General features: G+C 52.8%; 1 protein-coding gene across 3 annotated transcripts in view; it reads left to right on the top strand.

The window, feature by feature from the left end:
- mical2b (microtubule associated monooxygenase, calponin and LIM domain containing 2b) overlaps positions 1–21,570 on the top strand; it is an 85,412-nt gene that overhangs the window by 20,389 nt on the left and 43,453 nt on the right. For all 3 annotated transcript variants that reach the window (XM_035396316.1, XM_035396317.1, XM_035396315.1), the window contains exons 3-12: positions 3,198–3,405; positions 4,566–4,682; positions 7,660–7,761; positions 10,144–10,299; positions 11,107–11,207; positions 14,801–15,058; positions 17,303–17,418; positions 17,803–17,929; positions 18,355–18,445; positions 20,471–20,618. In XM_035396316.1, coding sequence (XP_035252207.1) covers positions 3,198–3,405; positions 4,566–4,682; positions 7,660–7,761; positions 10,144–10,299; positions 11,107–11,207; positions 14,801–15,058; positions 17,303–17,418; positions 17,803–17,929; positions 18,355–18,445; positions 20,471–20,618 — 1,424 coding nt within the window. The remainder of the gene's footprint in view (positions 1–3,197; positions 3,406–4,565; positions 4,683–7,659; positions 7,762–10,143; positions 10,300–11,106; positions 11,208–14,800; positions 15,059–17,302; positions 17,419–17,802; positions 17,930–18,354; positions 18,446–20,470; positions 20,619–21,570) is intronic.

The following is a 21,570-nucleotide window of genomic DNA, read 5'->3' as shown; positions in this document are numbered from 1 at the left end:
ACTACATCAAGCGATTGAATTGCAGATGAAAATGATATGAACCAGGGGGAGTTTACAGTAATGTACCTGGCTGTTCCTGCTCCATTACATTACATTACATTACATTACAGGCATTTAGCAGACGCTCTTATCCAGAGCGACTTACACAACTTTTTTACATAGCATTTTTACATTGCATCCATTTATACAGCTGGATATATACTGAAGCAATGCAGGTTAAGTACCTTGCTCAAGGGTACAACGGCTGTGTCCTTACCCGGGAATCGAACCTGCGACCTTTCGGTTACAAGCGCAGTTCCTTACCCACTGGGCTACACTACGGCTCCTGCGTGTGCATTTCCATGTGGTATGTTTCCAGAATGAAAACACGACAGAGTGATCGTGTCCTCGTGACGCTAACGTCTCGGCCTTAGATTCTCGTCTCATTTGAACTCGCCTGACATGCCAGAGGGAAATGGCAGTTTGTTTCTGCACTTTCCCGGCGGTTCTCTTCACTTGAAAGGGTCCTTAAGCCCGGGCGGACTGTTTGACGTGATGCAACGCGAGCCGCAGCGTGCCGAGCGAACGACGCGCGTCTCTTCCCCGTTCTCCGTTCCCAGACCCGCGCGTTCGTAGCGAACGCAGATCAGGCTCGGCGTATCGCGGTCACGGAGACGTCAGCGGTTTAGCTGAGGCTCGCGGCGCGGCTAACTCCGGCCGGGCCGTGGCGGCTCGTCCCTCAGGCCGCGCGGCATCGACCCGGCGCGCGTGACCCGGGTCGCCGTCGCGGAAGTCAGCGGCAGCCCTCGGCCTTCGGAGGCTCAAAGTCTGTGTTTTGATTAAAAAGCGGCTGCGTGCGGGCTCTGGAGCCAGAGGGGAGGGGGACAGAGAACACCAACCTTGTCCCAGAAAAACCCCCGGTGCTGTTCCCTGTACGCTGGCCGGGAGGGGGGGGGGGGGGGGGGGGCGGGGGGGGGGGGGGCGGGGGGGGGGGGGGGTAGGTAAGGTGAACGGGCCTGGCGCGGTCACTTCCTGGCCTGGTAACGGAAGGGTCATTGGCCGAGCTCCACAGGAGGTGTGATTGACGCGTTTCCCACCCCCCCACCCCCCCAGCAGATGGACCCAGGCTGAGTCAGCAGACAGCGGGTCTGCAGGAAGCTGTTGGCCGCGGCGATGACGCACAGTTTAGGTGGAGGGTCGGTTATGGGCGCAGTCCAACCGGGTCGGATAGCGATCTTTATTACTGGCGGGGGGGGGGAGAACACACTTTTGGCTGGAGGTTGAATCCGAATGAGAGAGCGGCCGGGGGGGGGACTGGGGCGGCTTTAACCTCGTACCTGTGCTCAGTCAAACGGCGCCATTCAGGTGTCCTCTTACCGTAGAAGAGTGGGGTTTGAACAGGCAGCCGAGACCCCCGCACACCTGGCTCGACTGCGCAGCTGCAGTCTGTCTCCGGCAGCTGCAGTGAAGTGTCTCTCCCCCCCGTAATTACCGAACGCGTTAAAAGAAACGACGGGCGAACGGAAAAAAAAACGAAAAACAGAAACGCCGCCGGGGTACAACCCGAGGGAAGTTGACGGGGAGCGAGCGGGTCCCCGTCTGCCGAGCGCTTTCGAGGTCGCGTTTCTCCCCTGAACGGCCGACGCGGCCCGATTGCGACCCGCTCGCAGGAAGTGAATGACGGCGTCGCTTTTTTTAAATGTTCACCCGCCGTGATGCGGCGGGCCTTTTGAGGAGCGATCGGATCGGCGGCTGGGCGCGGACGAGCACACTTCACCCCGCACCGCGCAAACGCCGCCGGCCTCTTCCCTCTGGGAACCCCCCGAAATCCTGCGGTCTCTCGACGCGGTCCCGCGCCCCCTCGCGGGCCCGGGGGCTCCTGTGCCCCACCACAGGAAGCGGGTGTCCCGGCGCGCCAGAGGGTACGGGCCCCGCCTGCACCTGTCTTCCATTTGGGTCGGCCCTTCTCACGTCTGATGCGGCTTCCAAAATGCAGAGATGACAGGAAATTAAACGATGGGGTGGAGGGGGGGGGTTTGGGAATGTGTGAGAGACGCATCTGGGCCCCAATCGGTGTGCTGTGGGGATTCAGCCAATCAGGACTCGCCACACGGATCAAAGGTCTGCAGCCGGCTGTTGGCGGACCGCAGTCCCTCTCAGAGGACGGGAGGCGGGCGACCTTTTTTACGGCACAGCAGGGCAGCTGTGACTCACGCGTGGTTAAAGGGTCAGGTGATGCCCCTGACGGTGCTGCAATTCAGCCTCAGATCCTCCCCCCTTCCCCTTCCACCCCCCACCCCCCCACACCAGATGCAAACTCCTGATTGAGTCATGCCAACCGTACATAGTTCTCAGACAAGTTCAGTAGACGCACGATGACTTCATGCGTGCTTGAGTGAAAGAGGTGTCATCGTGAAGCCTTTGATGTTTCGAGGCTGTAATTATGACTAGGTGTGAGGTCATGGCACCCCGTACTTCTTTTAATGTTTTGATTGATTGCAGAACAACAGTGCAATCCAGTCCGCGTATGGAAATCCTGGCACATTCGTTATCGGATTCAAATGTCTAATAACCTGAATGTTGTTCTGTTATCAGAATCATGAATTGGATCACTGCTCAAATATTTCCAGGCTGTTGGGGAGCATTTTTGTTGAAGTCCCATTGCTTTGTAAGATAATGCTGTGATTAGTCTTAAAACAGAATTGCCTGGAACTAAGAACTAGGTTTATTACAGGCAAATAAAAATGCTCCTGGCCTCATTCAAAATGTCTGGTAGTGTTTCCATGGTTCGCATTTAGTTAGGAAACAACATGATGAAAGATATGAGTCAGCAGCATATTAAGAGTGTTCTGGTTGTAAGTATTTAAATGCCAACTCTGTGAGTCATTCCTGATTTATTTATTGGATTTGTTTATCCAATAAATCTAACATAAATAACCATGTCATTCTCAAAAATGTTTTTAACTGGCATAGCAAAACTAAATTGCATTCTGTGAATGTTGTCTTGGATGGTTATTTGGTGTTCCTAGCGACTTCAAAACAATGTTCCAGGGGCGTCTTGGGAAGCGGGCATTTGAGCACTCACCCCAGAACTTTCACCCCAACTTACTGTCAAGCTGGACTTTGTTTTTGGCCAACCCGTGTTTTCTGGGTCACACGCTGACTTTAGTGGGGGGGGGGGTCCCCCGTCCCCCCTTCCCCCTTCTCTCCCCCCCCAGTGCCTGATCATTGGCGGCGGACCCTGTGGCCTGCGCACAGCCATCGAGCTGGCCCTCCTGGGGGCCAAGGTGGTGGTGATGGAGAAGCGGGACGCCTTCTCCAGGAACAACGTGCTGCACCTCTGGCCCTACACCATCCACGACCTGCGGGGCCTGGGCGCCAAGAAGTTCTACGGCCGGTTCTGCGCCGGGGCCATCGACCACATCAGTGAGTCCCCCCGGCCCCGCTCGGCGCCGTATCTGTGGTCTGACACCTCCCTCCCTGTTCTCTCCCCCCCCCCCCCCCCCCCAACTCCCCTCCACCCCACGCACCCCACAGCGGCCTGCCCGTTCGGCGATCAAAGAGAGAACAGAACGTTCGCCGGTCTCCCGCCGGGGTGGAGAAGCCCCCCCCCCCCCGGCTGCTCGAGAACAGTTAACGGGAGGATTAACCCAAGTGCACGTTTGCCGTCATGTGGTTTGCGATACTTCCTTTTGTTTGGCCGTTAAAGTTGGCCGTCGGTTTTGTCTCCCGGTGGATTTATCTTTGCGTCTGTCTGTCTCGGAGGAGTGCGTGCCTTCGGATTTACTCCTTTCAGAAGCCTCCTGCACAGGACCGATTCTGCGTAGCCAAAACCGTAAAACTAAAAAAAAAACTTTAAAAAAAAAAAAAAAAAAAAAAAAAACCTCCATGGGACTCCCTAGGAGCGATTAAATGCGTTGTGTTGCATTGTTGGCCAAATCCCAGATCTGGCTCTCGCAAACTTGCCACTAAAAATCATCCCCAGATTTAATTGGCTAAATAAATATTTCTCTCCCTTTCCACCTTCGCTAATGTGTGGTGAGCGTTCTGGCGCAAAATGGCTGCCGTGCATCACATTGGTGGTGGGTGAGGTGAGTTCCCCTTCACTGTAAAGCACTTTGAGCATTTGGAAAAGTGCTATATAAATGTAATTAATAATAATAATAATAATAATAATAATTGTTCATCGTGTGTTGGTGTTTACGCCAGAGTCCTCTGCTCGGGCAGTCGAGTCCCGTTGTCTGCACAGTCAAAGGTGAGGTGATTCTTGGCGGGTGGGGTGCTTCACTTCTTAAGGGCCTCTCGCTGCTGGCTGAGGGGGCGGAGTTAAGAATATTTGCCGTGGGAGTGCCCGCGTTTCAGGTAGAACGGCGGAAGGTGCATGCCAGAGCCGGCTAACTGTGCTCTATGGTATCGAACAGCTCCCGGCTCCCCAGCAGCGGAGGTCAGAGGTCAAGCAGGAGCTTACGCCGTGCTGTGCGCTCTCAGGGTGCGTTTGGGATTGCAGGAGGGAGCTCTGGGCCGGGCGAGCGACCGGGCCTCCCGGAAGCTGCTGACGCGTCTCTTGATTGTGATTGGCCCCGCAGGTATTCGCCAGCTGCAGCTGATGCTGCTGAAGATCGCGCTGCTCGTCGCCGTGGAGGTGCACGTCAACGTGGAGTTTGTCAAACTCCTGGAGCCCCCGGAGGACCAGGAGAACGAAGGTAACGGCCGACCGACCGGCTCCAGGGCCCGTGCCGGAGTCCAGGCCCCCACCTTCGGTGGCTCTGCTGCTGTGTTTTGGGCCCCTCCCATTTCACAAGAATAAATTACATTACATTCATTTAGCAGACGCTTTTGTCCAAAGCGACGTACAAAAGTACATTTTCATGATCGTAGACAACTGCTGAACACGGGTTCAGTAAGGTACAATTACTTATTTTGTACAGCTATTTCTAGCCGAGAACAATGAACACTATCCTGGTCTAACATCTGCAAAGCCGACTAGGCAGAAGATCATGTCGGTCAGACACCTGCAGTCCGTCTGCATCAGCGCATCTCTACACTCATCAAAACATTGGGGGGGAAAAAAAACATTGCAGCAAGGGGTGAGCCAAAAACATCTCGGGAGGAAAATATTTGGGATCTAAACTCTCTACGGAAAAATAAAAAATTTGGAACCAGCGGCGAGAGCCAGAGCGGCGTGGATTTAACTGTCGTTGTTTTCATCCTGTAGCAACCGGTCGGTTGCGTTGTTTAATTTTGGGGGAACGGCAGCGCCCGTATATTTAGTATCTGCTAACATATCTGTCAGGCTCTCGGGAGGGTTCTAGGAGCGTTTGTTTGTCGCCTGCGGCGTTAGTATCCCCCTCTGCCTTGTATCACCGCGCCGTTAGGGTCCGGGCAGGCCGACGCTGAAGCGCGAAGCAGGGCTGCTCGGGCCTCCCTCGCTGTTTAAACCGCCCCCCCCCTGACAACCGCCAGTAAACAGCGACGTCTCCCGCCTCGTGTTTACCTCGCAACGCGACGGTCCGGGGGAAAAACAATCTCCTTTATCGTTCGCGTTTTATAGCCGTTAGCGGCTAGCCCGTCGCCCTCGAAGTCCGTTTATCAGTAGCTTTTTGCGGTTTGAGTTCACCGATCGCAGCCGCGTCTGTGAAAGAGAGCCAACGCTCTCTTAATTAGAAATCCCTCTCGCTGTCCCGCTGGCAACGAGGCCCTCCTTTTTAAGATGTGCGTTCAAACATTTACTGAGCTTGGGGGTGGTCTGGAGCACGGTTATCTGTATCGGCTCTCTACGAGTCCGTCTCTCTGTCTCACGGTGTGTTCGATAACCGGAGCGGGAGGTCGCAGGTCATTGGCTTTCCGGCCGCGGTCGCTCCGTCACGCAGCGTCACCCGAGGGGAGCCTTTCCTAAATAGGGCAACATAAATCCACCCCCCCCACCCACCATCAGCAAAGTGACACGACGCATCCTTCAGGAAAACGCTCTCCTCACCTGCTGTTTTCAAGCGATGTAGCGTTTGCAGGAGCCTTGGCTCGGCGTTCCGGGGGGTGTCCGGTTCCCCCTCTGCGTGTCAGGGTAGCCCCCCCCCCCTGGGGCCGAGAACATTATAAAGAAGATAAAGCCGCCCGGCAGCTCTATACATAGGGCCGGGGGCCGCGGAGAACGTGCAGCTCTGCCGTTATCAGCGCTGCTCACGCTGGTGCAGCGTTTCAGTTCAAAACCGCACAGTAAATAACTGCTTCTTCAGGCAGCCATCTTGGGTAGTTGTCGGTGTGTCAGTGCTCAATCTTTTTGGCCTGTCGTGTCCCTTAGCTAATTGTCTCTGAGGTTTTTAGCCTAACAGCTGCTACTTCTTGCATTTGTCACGTTATAGATTATCAAGTCGTTGATTACGGAGTTATTGTCGTCATCAGATTAGCTCTGCTTTAAAGCAGGTTAATGACGTATAAATACAGGTCTGTTACCTGTGAGGGGTGCTGTATGTACATTAAGTGATAGCGTTTCCGAGTAATGAAACAGCAGTCTGCTCCCTCTACAGCTAGTTACAATGGTTAGGGAACTGGGCTTGTAACCCCAATGTTGCAGGTTCAGTTGCCAGATGGGCCTGTCATTGTTGCCATTGCAGTTTCAGTATATATAAATACTATGTAAAAAAAAAAAAAAAAAAAAAAAATTTTTTAATTAATTGTGTAAGTCGCTCTTGATAAGAGTGTCTGATAAGTGGCAGTTATGTAATGTAGCAGAAGTTATGTGTGTGATCTGTGAGAGCGATTGAGGTCGTAATAATGCAGAATTCCACGCTCCTCTTGCCTTAAGCTCCACCTTGCATAAGAAACATTAAACCCCCCCCAATGTCTGCATTACTAGCATCGTGCTCCCACACTGGTGTCCTCATTCGGAATGCCTGAGGAGAGGTCACATGATGCCGCACGAAGTTCATTTTTCTGAACGCTGTCAGGGTTAGTCAGCTAATCCTTCTCCTTGGCCTTGTTGATGGATATCCTAAATTCGGCCCCTCTAGAATAAACTCGCTCGTTAAAGCAACTGTGGTGAACATTTATCTTGGCGGGACGCTCCGAAACGCTCCCCCAGGACTCTGATGAACATTTGACCAACGCCGGATGTGAGCGACCTCTCTCTCCCTCCCTCTCTCTTCCTCTCTCCCTCCCTCCCTCCCTCTCTCTCTCTCTCTCTCTCTCTCTCTCTCTCTCTCTCCCTCCCTCCCTCCCTCTCTCGCCCTCTCTCCCCCTCTCTTCCTCCCCCTCCCTCCCTCCCTCTCTCCCTCTCTCTCTCTCTCTCTGGGGCGATATGGCTCAGGAGGTAAGAGCGATTGTCTGGCAGTCGGAGGGTTGCCGGTTCAAACCTCGGGCTGGGCGTGTCAGTGTCCTTGAGCAAGACACCTAACCCCTAACTGCTCTGGCGAATGAGAGGCATCAATTGTAAAGCGCTTTGGATAAAAGCGCTATATAAATGCAGTCCATTTACCATCCATTTACCATCTCTCTCTCTCTCTCCCTCCCTCCCTCCCTCTCTCTCTCTCTCTCTCTCCCTCTCATTCTCTCCCACCCTCTCTCTCCCTCTCTCCCTCTCTCCCTCCCTGTCTCTCCCTCTCTCTCTCTCTCTCCCCCTCTCTCCCTCCCTCCCTCTCTCTCTCTCTCTCTCTCTCTCTCTCTCTCTCTCTCGCCCCGCTCCAGGGCCCGGGTGGAGGGCCGAGGTGCGACCGGCCGACCATCCCGTCTCGGACTTCGACTTCGACGTGGTGGTGGGGGCGGACGGCCGGCGGAACACGCTGGAAGGTGAGAGCGGGGCGGCGGCCCGGGCGGGGCGGGGCGGGGCGGCCCGTTCTTTCTCTCTCTCTCTCTGCGATTGGAGGAGACCCGCCGCGTCGAATTTCTGCAGCGACCGCAGCGCTGAAGCGGTGCCTCAGGGCGTTTAATCCAGACGGTGAATTCAAAAGTAGCCAACGCCATAGAGATGCAACCGATACCTGAAATGCATGCCTGACCGACCCCTGACCCCAGTATTCCTTTACCAAAGCGAATTTTTTAGAATAAAAAAAAACAGTTATTTTAAGCCCAAATATATAAGAATAATCATGGAAGGAGGGAGGGTATCCCATTTACAGTGTGGGAGTAATTTCAATGTTAAAGTCCAAATGCCCAATGGCGTTGTCTCTGGCCTTTCTAGTATTAGGGCCTGCATTTAAATACATGCAGTATTTCTGAAAACATTTCATTGCGCCGATTCTTATTAACATATCCCCTAGGCAACGTGTATAATCCTTTGTATTTAAAAATAATATTTTTTTCAGAGACTGTCCAGGGGTAGCTTTTAGATCTAGACTGTATTTTTTTTTTGTTGTCTGGTTGACTACCTGGGTGTGGTCTTTTCTAAGACTACTTTTAAATAGTCCGAGCATCTGGTGTTCTCATCACTGCCTTTTTTTTTATAATTCAACCCGTCTTCCACATCCTCTTTAGAAAGTTCTGGGGCCGTATACCTCGAGCCGGCCGCTGTAATTCCCCTTCGCATCTAATTTGGGAGAGTCTGCTCCGCGATGATGTCACTCGCGTCCCTCCTTGCGCTCTGCTGCTCGATGTGAATCGATCGGCGAAGCCGCGCCCCCCCAAAAAAAAAAAACAGCTCCCAGGGAAGAGTACGGTCGCCTGGACCCACGACCAGCGTTCGAAGCGAACGTCCACGTCATGTTTACACCATTCCAACCAGAGGCTTTTTCTAAAAAAGGACATTTCTAAAAATAACAGCGCAAATTTGGCCGGTCCTATAATCGAGAAATTCTGAAAAAGATTAGCCGTCCTGCTACGCTTTAGCTTTTTCAGTCGCTGAGGGGGGAAGAGTTTAAATATAGCCCAGATTGTACCAAACTAGCGGATAAACAGGCACTCAGTGGCATTAGGAAACAGTGATGTGGCTGGGAAAGATTGCCCAACAGAGCACATCGGTAATCTGTTATGCATAACATAATGGAACATTCTAGTGCCATCCCTCAGAATGATTTCTCAGAGCCTAAGGAGTAATTTTTCAGGGTTCGAGGCTGCCAGCATGAGGGCAACAGGGTGGACCTGCCTCCCCAAACACTGCCCAACTAACCCCCACTACCCCTGCCCCTCCCCTTGCCTGCCCCTCCCCTTGCCCTCACACCAGGTCCAGGCCAGGTAACGAGGTCCGGTAACGACCGTGTTCAAGACCCTAAATTGATTCCGGTCCTCCTCATCACCTCTTCAGCTTCCTGTCTTCCTTTGCACGAGGGCTCGGTGACCTTTGACCCCAGACAGGGCAGAATCCCCGCGCAGCCCGCCCCAGTGCCCGAGGAGTCTAACCAGATTGCGCGGAGAGCCAAGCGCAGTTCCTGCGCGAGGCTGTTTTCAGGGCGCTAATGTGCCATTACACCGGAAAACACACAGGTCACATGACACAGGCAGGACAATGCAGGTTGTCCTGGTTCTGTCATGTGACAGGGCCTTCGTGGCTCTGTGTGCACTCCTTGGTGCAAAATTCAAAGTCCAAGACTGAAGTCCAAGAGGTAACTCTCCGGAGTTCCTCTGGGACTCTGAGCGCGCTCCGACGGTCTCGGGGCTACGAAGCACGGCCCCTCCGAAACTGTTTTCTCTGTCGGCAGATCACAGAGATCGCGAGATTTATACGCGCTCCTTGCGGCCTTGGACGTCTTCCAGATGGGGAACACAGAGATGGTATTATTGCGATAAAAAGAATGAGAGAGATATGCCGCTCCTCACACGCTACAGGCGCAGCTGGCCGCCCCCCCCCCCCCCCCCCCCCGGGGGCGTCCCAGGTGCGGCGGGGTCCTGGTGCAGGAAGGGGCCGCGTTACCCAGGAATTCCGGAGGGTCGCCGTCGGTCGGACTCGCGCGGGGGCGGAGCTTCGTGTCCCTCTTTCACCCTCGGCCAGACGTTGTTTTCCCTCCTTTCCTTCGGTTACATAAACCCCCCCCACCCCCCACCACCCCCCCCCCCCACCCTCACCTTTTTCCAGCCCCGGCCCTTTCCTCCCGGTCTTAAAATAGCTCCCCTGATTTACGCCGAGTCGACAGGTTTCCCCCCGAATTAGCATCGCAGGACTCTCTGCGTGGAGCGGAGAGGCGGTGGGGGAGGGGTTTCTTATAATCCCGTTCTCTTCCCCCCCCCCCCCCCCCTCAGGATTCCGGAGGAAAGAGTTCAGGGGGAAGCTGGCCATCGCCATCACCGCCAACTTCATCAACCGCAACACCACGGCCGAGGCCAAGGTGGAGGAGATCAGCGGCGTGGCCTTCATCTTCAACCAGAAGTTCTTCCTGGAGCTCAAGGAGGAGACAGGTGAGCCTCGTCTCTCCTCCGCCCCCGCCCTCCCCGAAAATAAATGGGGGAGGGGAAGAGAGGGAGCAAGGGAAATGAGGGTAAGGCTATGGAGAAAGGGGGAGAGGGTGGACCAGCTGGAGATGGAGATAGAGGAGTCCCCATTTGAGAACATTCTTTGGAAAAAAGTGTACACTTGCCAGTTGGAGAGTGAAAGAAAGGGTGGAAGAGATGGAGAAATACTGAAAGCTCTCAACTGAGGGTAAAAAAAGATCATTAGAATTCGAGAGGGAGGGAGAGAATTGAAGAAATGGATGGGAAGTGGAATATTGAAAGGGAGAGAGAACATTTGACAGATGAGAGAAGAAAAAATCGAATTTGAAAGAGAAAAATTGAGAGAGAGAGAGAGAGCAGGAGAGAGGGTTGAGAGATGGATAGAGATGGTGAGAGAGAACGGTCTTCCTCTGGAACTTGAAATGAGGAGTGACCTTCAGCAGCTCCCCTGTAGCATCCTGGGATACAGTAGGCCTCCCGGTGGGCAGGGGTGTATTTATGGCGGAGTTCGTGCTGTCTGCCGTACCGCACGCAGTCCCGTGTTGGCAGGAGAGCATTCCATCACGGTCAGACGCGGGCTGGGGGAGGGGGGGGGCAGCCATTAGTCTCCCTGTCCCAGGGATGGGCTAGTGTGCAAACAGGCACAGGAACCCCCCCCCCCACACTTATCTCAGGTGCACACCGTTGCCGTTGTCAGAGAGGCAAATGGATTCGAATCCCCGCTGGCTCCCGCCCCGGGCGCTAATCGGAGTCGTTCGTCTCCCGTCCTCTCAGGGGTGGATCTGGAGAACATCGTGTACTACAAGGACAACACCCACTACTTCGTCATGACGGCCAAGAAGCAGAGCCTGCTGGACAAGGGAGTCATCATTCATGTGAGCACTCATTCGGCCTTTCGCTGGTTCATCAACCCCCCCTCCAAACCCCCCCCCCTCCTCCTCCCCCCCAGCTAAAGACAGGCCCCACACCGCAGTGCAACAATCACCTCATTACGGTGTATAAATCACTGTCCTTCTTTGTTTAAACAGCCATCCCATTAAGGTCTTGAAAGGCACCCCCGCCCCTGCTTTAACTCGCCCCCCTCCTCGTTACAGTGTTCAAATCACCCCTGCACTACCCTTTTTTTAAAATTCCCTTGCTTTGCTGTTTAACGGCGGTCAGTAATCGTGATAAATGTTTATGCCGCGGGCCAACGCTGTCGCCAGTGATGCTGCTGCCAATTAGCTTCGGTTTTATTTCTTTCATTTCTTCGATTGTTTTCCCGCTTGCTCTCCCATTACGTCACGTCGTGCGGCTTCCGCCTCATTTTCTCCGTGTAACGTGCACGGTCAATTTTTTTAAAAAACACGACGTACTTTTTTTTTTATTCCTGCGCCGCGCTTCGGTTACCTCCTGCCTCGCGGCGTAGCGCGAAGGTAGCGTTAGCGGAGTCGGCCGAACGCCGTTAGCCCAGAGAGGAGCTCTGTTTGCCAGCGAACCGCAAACCGGCTGAACGACGCGCTGCAGTACCGGCGCGCGCGGCGGCGCTCGCGAAACCCAGGAGGAGCGCGTGTTTAAAACTGGACGTGCGTCACACGCGCCCCCGTCCTGCCGCCAGAGGTTTGCTCCCGGGCCTCGCTGGCCCGGGTCCCTGTGAGTCACGCCCTGACTTGATTCACAAAAACGCTCCCAGTCTGTACAGCATGTTACAGAAGCATAGTAAATGTTTTTTATTTTTTATTTTAAGCTTTTCCTTCAGGGATGTGAACGATAGCCGGAAACGCCGCGCGTGATTCGCTGCCTGTTTGTTAGGCCGAGTCACTGAGTCAGGCGGGGCGACATCTGTTTGCTCTCTCGTTCGGAAACGTAATATCAGGCTGGCCTGCTGAAGAAGCAGATGTCAGGACGTGTCATTGCTATAAATACCGGTGGATGTAGCGTTACGTACGCACCCCCTGCCGAAATAAAGGAAAGGCATTAATGAGCGAGGGGGTACAAATACACTGGAAACAGGCGCTTCCCCAAAGGTGTGGTTCCTGGGTTAAAGTTAGCAGTTAACAACCCAGCATGCTCCTGGTTGTGTGCAGCCGTTGTTTTGGATGCCGTGGCTGGAAGGAGAGAGAGGTCGTCGGCTTTGTGAGACGGGCTGTTGCTGGGGCACTTTCGGCAGGAGCTCCAGTGGCTCGAGGCTGCTGGACCTGCTGGTGTTTCAGGAGGAACTGTGGCTGAGGTGAAGTCTGAGGGAATGACATCATCATCAACTGAGGGCAATTAAGGTTGAAAGTGCATAGTGTTGGACCCAGAGGTCTGCCTGTTGGATATGCTGCAGGTGCCAAGAAAAACAGATGAGCGACCATAAATCAGTTGACTACATATCCTCCTGAGACCTGGTGTTTGATTTTTTTTAATAATACAAGTGTCTTGGATGACTAAAATATATTGCAGTGAAAATATTTTCATTAATAATATAATTTATTTTTATTGAATGTCCCTTGTTGTGTAGACTTTAGCATAGTGAAATGCATGGCCCTTGATATTAAGACCGGGGTTTGATATTAAGACCGGGGTTTGATATTAAGACCAGGGTTTGATATTAAGACCAGGGTTTGATATTAAGACCGGTTCATTAATGCGGGGCGCTGGGGTGTCGCCCCCTCCAAATGTCTACAGAAGAAAGTCTACTTAAACATGTTAAACATAAATTAATGAGATAATGCGAAATAATTATAAAATAAAAATTGTTTACTCGTACAGTGCGCCTGGTAGTCTGTCAGTACTGGCCAGTGTTTAGGCAACATTACAGTGTGTTGTGTTGTTTTTAGATTGTTTTTTTTTTTTGTTGCTGAGTTATGAAGTGCTTCAGTTTGTTTGTCCTCCCCAAAACTGCACTCATGTACCCTGCAAGGGGGGAAAAATAAACTGTGGATCTTAGGAAGACAAATCAATCTAGGGTGTCAGCTGGAAGTTCCTGTCTGTTGAGAACTTTACAGAGAGAGATTATGTGGTCGGTGCTTCCTTTAATTTTGGCAGTTACCTGTGTGTATGTCATGAATGCATAATTTAGATTTGGTCTCTTCACCTCCTCTGGGGTTCATCTAAAAGGCTGTACAAGGTGATTTTCATGCTCCTTATCACACCTGTAATGCCTGTTTCACAGAATAATTTATGCCGTTAATTATCCGGATAACGACTTACGTCACATAAAGAAGTTGTGCCCGTATCCTGCGAGACGGGAATTAGCGAAACACGTCTTTAATGGAATCGCGAGCTCGTTCTGTGGCACCTCTCATTTGTGACAAATGAACGACTCTCTCTAAAGGGCACTTTAGCATTCTGTCGGTGAGGTCGGCTTCCCGAATCCCTGCTTTGCGTGCGAGAGTGACTGTCTGCGGGGCGGGTACTCACAGCTAAGACCTCGTCATGGCCCGACTGCCTTCATTTGTCAGATTTTTCACGTTTGACGTTTAAAGCCGAAGGAAACGCCTTTCGTTGGCGGTAAATGGTTCGTATAATGACAGTGAAAGCGTATTTACTAAATACAGGGCGCTATTTAAGACATCGCACACTGTTTAAATTACAAGCCCCCAGCAGGTCTGTGAAGTGTTCTTTCATGTGGTTTGCGAAGCCTTGCGCATTTGATGGCGATGCCTGCGTTTGGGTGACGCTTTAGCTCCCGTCGAAAGCAGGCGAGGTCTGCTCCGGGCTAACAACCCAGGGAAAGCTTTCTTTCTTCCCTCAACCTTTGAAGGGCCGCATATTTTTGGGGAACCTGGACCGTGGTCCGGGAGTGACACGGGGTCTGCTGGTTTTTGTTGGTACGTCATTGATCAAATCAAGCTCTTGTTGACACAGTTGGCTCATCTCAGTTGTTTTCTCAGGTCTAATCTGTTGTCTGGTTTTTACGGGGAAATCAGAAAACCTGCATACCCTGCAGCTCTCTAGAAGGCTGAGTGCAGAACCCTGCTGAGCTGTATGGTTTGTGGAGGGTGGGGTAGGTAGAAGTGGGGAGAGCGTGTCCTCTGGTTTGCGTCTTCGGTAAAGTCATGGGCCGCCATCTTAACAGGAAGCAGAATACTGAGACGGGCCTCAGAGACTCTAAGACACAAATCGCTGCAAAAATCCAGATAGCTGGATTCTTTCTGTCCAACAGTTTCGTATCATTTTCTGTAGGCTGTGTTTTTTTAAAATATTCCCTACAAAATACAGAAAGGTGTGTGGTCAGCAAGCCAGACAATGCGTAAATTTTGACTAATCATTTTAGAAGTGTGTTGTAATTCAGCTAGAGAAAACTTTGCAGTGTAAATAATGTTTTAAGCAATTAACATTTTCAGTTATTAATTCTGACATTTCTTAGCTAAGGTAAAGGGGAATATCACAGAAATGAGCTGACAGTTGTGAACCATTGAATGGACATTCTCTCTATCTCCCTCCCTCTCTCTCTCTCTCTCTCTCTCTCTATGTCTCTCTCTCTCTTGTGTGGGGGCTCCAGGACTACATCGACACGGAGATGCTCCTGAGCAGCGAGAACGTGAACCAGGAGGCGCTGCAGTCCTACGCCCGCGAAGCCGCCGACTTCGGCACCAACTACCAGCTGCCCTCGCTGGACTTCGCCATCAACCACTGCGGCCAGCCGGACGTGGCCATGTTCGACTTCACCTGCATGTACGCCTCGGAGAACGCCGCCCTGGTCCGGGAGCGCTTCGGACACCAGCTGCTGGTGGCCCTCGTGGGGGACAGCCTGCTGGAGGTACACGTGCGCCGTTCGGCCCAATCGGATCGGATCTTTATGTAGAGATGACTCGCTGACGGGGGGGTGGGTCCCGTGGCACGGCCTGTAGAGCAGTGACCATGTACTCATTACAAGCTACAAAGTCAGGGGTTCAAATCCAGCTACGTGACCTTTTTCGCTTGCCTTCTTTCTGTCTCTTTACACTGTCATTTCAAATAAAGCTGAAGAAGCCCTAAAATTGTGTTTTATTATAGAATAAATAAAAATAACACACTTACTTGCTGCTCATTACTTAATGTGGTACTTATTTTTACCAAGGACCATATTAATACAGCAGCAGGACCCCTTTTCTGGCTGGTTCAGCTGAATTATAATGGGTCCCTGCTGTAACTCGTGGGGGACCCCGTAGCGTGTGAAAAAGGAACATTGCCATCTCAGATGACCAGTAGGCTAGAGACCACTCAATATTATTCCCCGAATTATCTTTTCTGGTTTATAGATTTTCCATTGTGTGTGAATGGTTCCGTTTGGTTTGTGTTGAAAGATAAGCCATTGAAATCTTGAAAGGCGAAAATAATATCAGGTATTTGAAATCAATATAAAAAATCTGACTGCAGAAAGTATAGGTTTGTACTCCTTTTACCAAAGACGAAAAAGAGATTTTTTCAAAGCGAGATGAATAATCGTTTTTGTTTCAAAGCAAACTGGCGCAGAGCCTTTGACTGGTACCTTAGTGTTTTAGTATTGTAGTTTTTTTATCAATTCAGTCTGCAACAATAATTCAGATCAGACACGAAGGGGTGAGTTACCCCCCCCTTTATGCCAATAAAGGCTTGAGCAATCTTCCTCTGCCTGGGCTGTAAAGTGTAAAGAGGATCCATTTGTATTTGTATGCGTCACAGAGAATTGGAAGAGTCAAGGTCTGGCCACCGCTTCTGCTTTCCAATCAAACTTTTATCTTCTGCTGTGGTGATTCGCTGAGTTACTTCAGCAAATGACACGCCATCGAGTTACCGGGCAGTTTTTCCCACCGGCCTCATTATTCGTGGATAGTGAGTCGTGGCCGTCGTCGGCCGGTCGCTCCGGGTCTAAGGTCTCCGGGAGGCCATTGATTCGGGTTATCATCGCCTCTCCGCGCTACTCGAACGCTGGCAACCCGGCAACCTGGCAACCCGGCGGCCCGTGGACGCGTGCGAACACCCCGACGCTAGCCCGGAACGCTAGCGGCGTTTATCAGATCGAAACGACGCGTCAGACTTTGAACGGTACCTGCCGGTCTCTGTCGTCGGAGCCGGGCTCAAATTCCGTCGGGTTGCCAGACGCAGGCTCTCCCTACGCGCAGGTATGTGGCGTGCGTGCGCACGACCGGTCGCAGTGATAAATTCCTGACCTGCTGCCGCTTGTTTGAAGGGGGGGGTTTGGTGAAAATAAGGCAGCCCTTTTCTGGAACGGCTGTTTCCCCTTGTGTCAGTTGGATCAGGTTGCAGGAATACCCTTTGGCCTTTTACTTTTTGCTTTATAACACCTTTTGTATTAAAAAAATAAACAACAGCGCAGATAAAGCCCTTATGTAATTTTTTACCTGCTTTGGTGATCAAGTCCTTCAGTTTATTATACTTTTATTACAAGCTGTGTATGCAAAGTTATTGTATATGCTAGCGGGTGTGGTTTTTACTGGTCTCTGGACAGTCGGTGTGGTCATTTTTGTGTCAGGTCAGTCGGTGTGGTCATATTGGGTCAGGTCAGTGGGTGTGCTCAGGTCAGTGGGCGTGGCCATATTGGGTCAGGTCAGTGGGTGTGGTCATGTTGGGTCCGGTCAGTGGGTGTGGTCATATTTGGTTGAATTAGTGGGCATGGTCAGGTGAGTGGGTGTGGTTGTATTGGGTCGAATTAGTAGGTGTGGTCAGGTCAGTGGGTGTGGTCATATTGGGTCAGGTCAGTGGGCGTGGTCATATTGGGTCAGGTCAGTGGGTGTGGTCATATTGGATCAGGTGAGTGGGCATGGTCATATTGGGTCAGGTCAGTGGGCGTGGTCATATTGGGTCAGGTCAGTGGGTGTGGTCATGTTGGGTCCGGTCAGTGGGTGTGGTCGTATTGGGTCGAATCAGTGGCCATGGTTGGGTCAGTGGGTGTGGTCATATTGGGTCAGGTCAGTGGGCGTGGGCATATTGGGTCAGGTGAGTGGGCGTGGTCATATTGGATCAGGTGAGTGGGCGTGGTCACATTGGGTCAGGTCCTATCAGGTTGCTCTCTGTCCTGCAGCCCTTCTGGCCGATGGGAACTGGGTGTGCCCGTGGGTTCCTTGCCGCCTTCGACACAGCCTGGATGGTGCGCAGCTGGGCACAGGGCAGAACCCCCCTGGAGATCCTGGCAGAGAGGTACAGTACGGGGGGGGGGGGGGGTGGGGGGGGTGCGCTGTTGCCATGACGAACTGGCCATGTCACCGTGCCTTCCCACAACAGATAGAAAGAAGGCTTTAGTAATGATGACATCATCAAATACGTGCTTGTTTTGTTTCCTTGTTTTAGTTTCCCCAGATTACCCAGTGGGGTCTGTACCTTAATCTTTGTCTGTGATGCAGACAAAGTTCACATCTTGAAAAATATGTTTAAATGTTTTTTTTTTTCTGTCAGACCTTCAACCTCAGAGATATGTTCTTTGAAGTCATTTTGTGGTGCATTTTTGTGTATAATACGCATGCAAATTGATTTGGTTGCGGGTTAGTTAATGGGTGTGCTTTCCATTCAATCGTCTGTCTCTAGGGAAAGCATTTACAGGCTCTTGCCCCAGACCACTCCAGAGAACATCACTAAGAACTTTGAGCAGTACACCGTAGACCCAGTGACCCGGTACCCCAACCTCAACTCCAGCTGTGTAAGACCTCACCAGGTGAGTCTCTGACAGAACCCTTCCACTTCCCTTGTATCAATGTGTGTACAGCTGTCCTGTATCAGCCTGGAAGCACTGTAACTACTTTACAATGTAAGATGGAAGTACACAGTGAAACTATTCACTCGGTAAATTTCTGTAAATGTGTTGTAATTTAGTGCCATTCTCCTGGTTCTTCAACATCCTAGAGTTGATGCCACCTTGAAACTGAGTTTTCGAGGCAAAGGGAAAGGCTCGGATTTCACTTCTCATTCTTACCTCATTTGTTTCCACATTTCTTTAACGTATAGCATGTGGCCCTGATAACACACTCTCCCTCTCTCCCCCCTCCCTCTCTCCCCCTCTCTTTTTTTCCTTCTCTCTCGTACTCTGTCTCTTTCGCTCTCTCATCTCTCTCTCACCCCCCCCCCCTTCCCCCCCCACAGGTGAAGCACCTCTACATCACCGGGGAGCTGCAGCCCTGCTCCCTGGAGAGAGCCAGCTCGGTGCGCAGACCAGTTAATCTCTCTCGACGGGGTGAGTCAGTGCTGCGCTGGCTCAGCGCGTCTCCACACTCCGCCTCCCGTCTCTCCTCTTTCTTCTTTCCCTCCTTCCCTCTCCCCCTCCCTCTCCCGTTCTCTCTTTCCTTCCCTCTCCCTCCCTTCCTCTCTCTCTCTTCCTTCTCTCTCTCTCCCTCTCTCCCTTTCTCTTCCTCTCTCTCCCTCCCTCCCTCCCGCTCTTTCCCTCTCTCCCTCCCTCTCTCTCTCTCGCTCCCTCTCTCTCCCTTTCTCTCTTCCCCTCCCTCTCCCTCTCCATTCCCTTCTCACCCTCTCCCTTTCTCTCCCTCTCCCTCTCCTCCCTCACCCTTCCTCTCTCTCTCCCTCCCTCCGTACACACTGAGGCCTGAGCGCAGCGTGCCTCTCTCCAGTCCCTCTCACCCGCAGATGGATTCCCGAGGTGGGCCGGGTGCGGGTAGCTGAGAATACTAAACTCACGTGTTCCGCCGGCCCGGGTTCTTCGGCGCTACCTCCGGCGTGAGCTCTCAAAAAGCCTGCGGAACCGGCCCCTCCCTCTCTGAGTCCGGCCCGCCCTCTCTGAGTCCGCCCCTCCCTCTCTGAGTCTGGCCCGGCCCCTCCCTCTCTGAGTCCGGCCCGCCCTCTCTGAGTCCGCCTCTCCCTCTCTGAGTCCGGCCCGGCCCCTCCCTCTCTGAGTCCGGCCCCTCCCTCTCCCTCTCTGAGTCCGGCCCCTCCCTCTCCCTCTCTGAGTCCGGCCCCTCCATCTCTGAGTCCGCCTCTCCCTCTCTGAGTCCGGCCCGGCCCCTCCCTCTCTGAGTCCGGCCCCTCCCTCTCTGAGTCCGCCCCCTCCCTCTCTGAGTCTGGCCCGGCCCCTCCCCAGGGGGTCAGAACGCTGAATTCCATCTCAAGCACCCCTCGCCCCCCCCCCCCTCCCCCCGCGCTGCTCTTAGGAGCTCTCTGAAGCTAATGAGGGGAGCTTACCCAGAAGCGAGAGGGACTTTGCGACTCCCTAATAGAAGCGGCCCGGCTCGTTACCCTTTGGAAGTCGGGCAGTTCATCTTCGCGCCGCGAAGTCAGACGCCGTCCGAGGTTTGTTTTTCCGAGCGGATTAATGCGGGGACTTTAGGTTTGGGATGCCCGGCGGGCTTGCCGAGGGGCGTAGCAGAACGCTCTCCGGTCAACCGCGTCCACATCTCCGCGCTATCGGCTTTTGTGTGAAATGCCAACGGCCGTCCGCCGTTAAAATAGAGATGAGCTTTCGCGGATTAAAACGCTTATCGTTATAAATGTAATTACGCTGCACGTCGGCGGTCGGGGTTTCCGTAGGGGACGTCTGTCTCGTCCCCCAGCGGCCCCGTGGGTGAAAAAAGGCTATTGTCCTGATTCCTTTGTCACCCGCCACAGCTTAACCCGGGTTCAAGGTGGAGTCGCAAAAAGGGACGAATTGGCATTCTGGCGCGGGCTAGCGCGGAAGCTAAATCCCTCAGCGCCGCGTCAAGAAATATCTTTTTTCTACGTTCGTCGGGAGTTCAGCCCGTCTTTCTCCGATCCCGCTTTCGGTCGAGCGCCTCCGCACGGTTCTCCGCGACCTCGGCGAAGAGTCGGGGAAGGCGCGGTTTCCTGGAAACGTCGGAAACGCCGTCCAAATATTATGATGCTGATCTGGTTGCGGATTTGGCCCCGAGACGTCTGCGGCGAGTCGGTGAACAATAGCCCTAGCGCGCACGCCCTCCGCTAACAACGATATCCGCCGCGCCGCGCGCCGCCGCAGGCTCTGGCGTGTCCCGACAGGAGCCCACCGGAGGAGCTCGCGCCCCAGGTCTCCGTCTCCTCGTTCACTTTGGCTGCTCTCCCCCCCCCCCCCCCCCCCCGGTTATTCCTCCTGAAAGAGGATGACCTCATTTCATCATTTCATCGCGTGTGGTTTTTTGTTTTTGTTGGGGTTTTTTTTTTTTTGGCTTCTGTGCCACGGAGTGATGTCATCGATGCCGTAGCCTCACTGCCTCTTCCTTTTTCGGTCTGGTTCTCCCCCCCCACCCCGTGGCAGAGTCCGAGGTGCGGCCCAGCAGGCTGCTGACCTGGTGTCAGAAGCAGACGGAGGGCTACAGGAACGTGAGCGTGTGCGACCTGGCCTCGTCCTGGAAGAGCGGCCTGGCCCTCTGCGCCCTCGTCCACCGCTTCAGAGCCGACCTCATGTGAGACCGCGCGCACACGCACGCACACACACGCCCACGCACACACTCACACGCCACATACACACACACACACACACGTACACGCCACATACACACACACACACACACACGCACACGCCACATACACACACACACACACGCCACATACACACACACACACACGCCACGCGCACGCACACACACACACGCACGTGTATCACAACGCATGCTTCATTCACAACAACCCTTTCTGTGCATGTACCAATGCGCTCTTTGTATGTCTCAGCACATTCTCTGTATTTCACAACGCCCACTTTGTGTATCGCAAGCTTCTTGTGTGTATTGTCACACACACTGTCTATACCTCAGTGCAGTGTACATCGCAAATCGACAGGCCATCACAACTGATATTGTGTATCACAACGTACTGTGCGTACTTGTCACAGATGAGCTAGACTGCCACTGCAATAATCACTGGACACATTTCAACTTGCACAGCACAACTGTACGCACCCCAATTTACATTATCTATCGAAACTCACTGCACACGCATTGCAGATCTTAATACACATACAATAACTCATGACGCACATAACATAATTACACTACATTTTGCAGTTTACACACATCTCAAAACCCGCACTGCGTCAGAAGACCGGTTGTATATTTGTGTTGGGCTCGCCGCAGGACATGCGTTGTTTACACTACAGACAGCTTCGGGGCTCGTAAGATATCGCAGTAGCCGTTGTGTATGTCACAACACACGCTGCGTTAGCGTTAGCCACCTCAGGACCGATGAGCTTGAGAGACTGAAAAGGCGACACGTGTTTCTTGGTCGCACGTGTGCAGCGCACCCCCACCGTCGAACACTTTTTGGCTCGCATAATTTGGATACTGTGCTGAAGAGGTTTTGCGCTGTAGATAACCTTGTGTGTTTGCCCATGAAACAAATTTTTTTAAATGAAGGCTCTTG

This window comes from Anguilla anguilla, chromosome 16 (assembly GCF_013347855.1).
Source record: "Anguilla anguilla isolate fAngAng1 chromosome 16, fAngAng1.pri, whole genome shotgun sequence".
Lineage (NCBI taxonomy): Eukaryota > Metazoa > Chordata > Actinopteri > Anguilliformes > Anguillidae > Anguilla > Anguilla anguilla.
The sequence above is the reverse complement of the archived record's forward strand: the minus strand, read 5'-3'. Positions and strand labels throughout refer to the sequence as shown.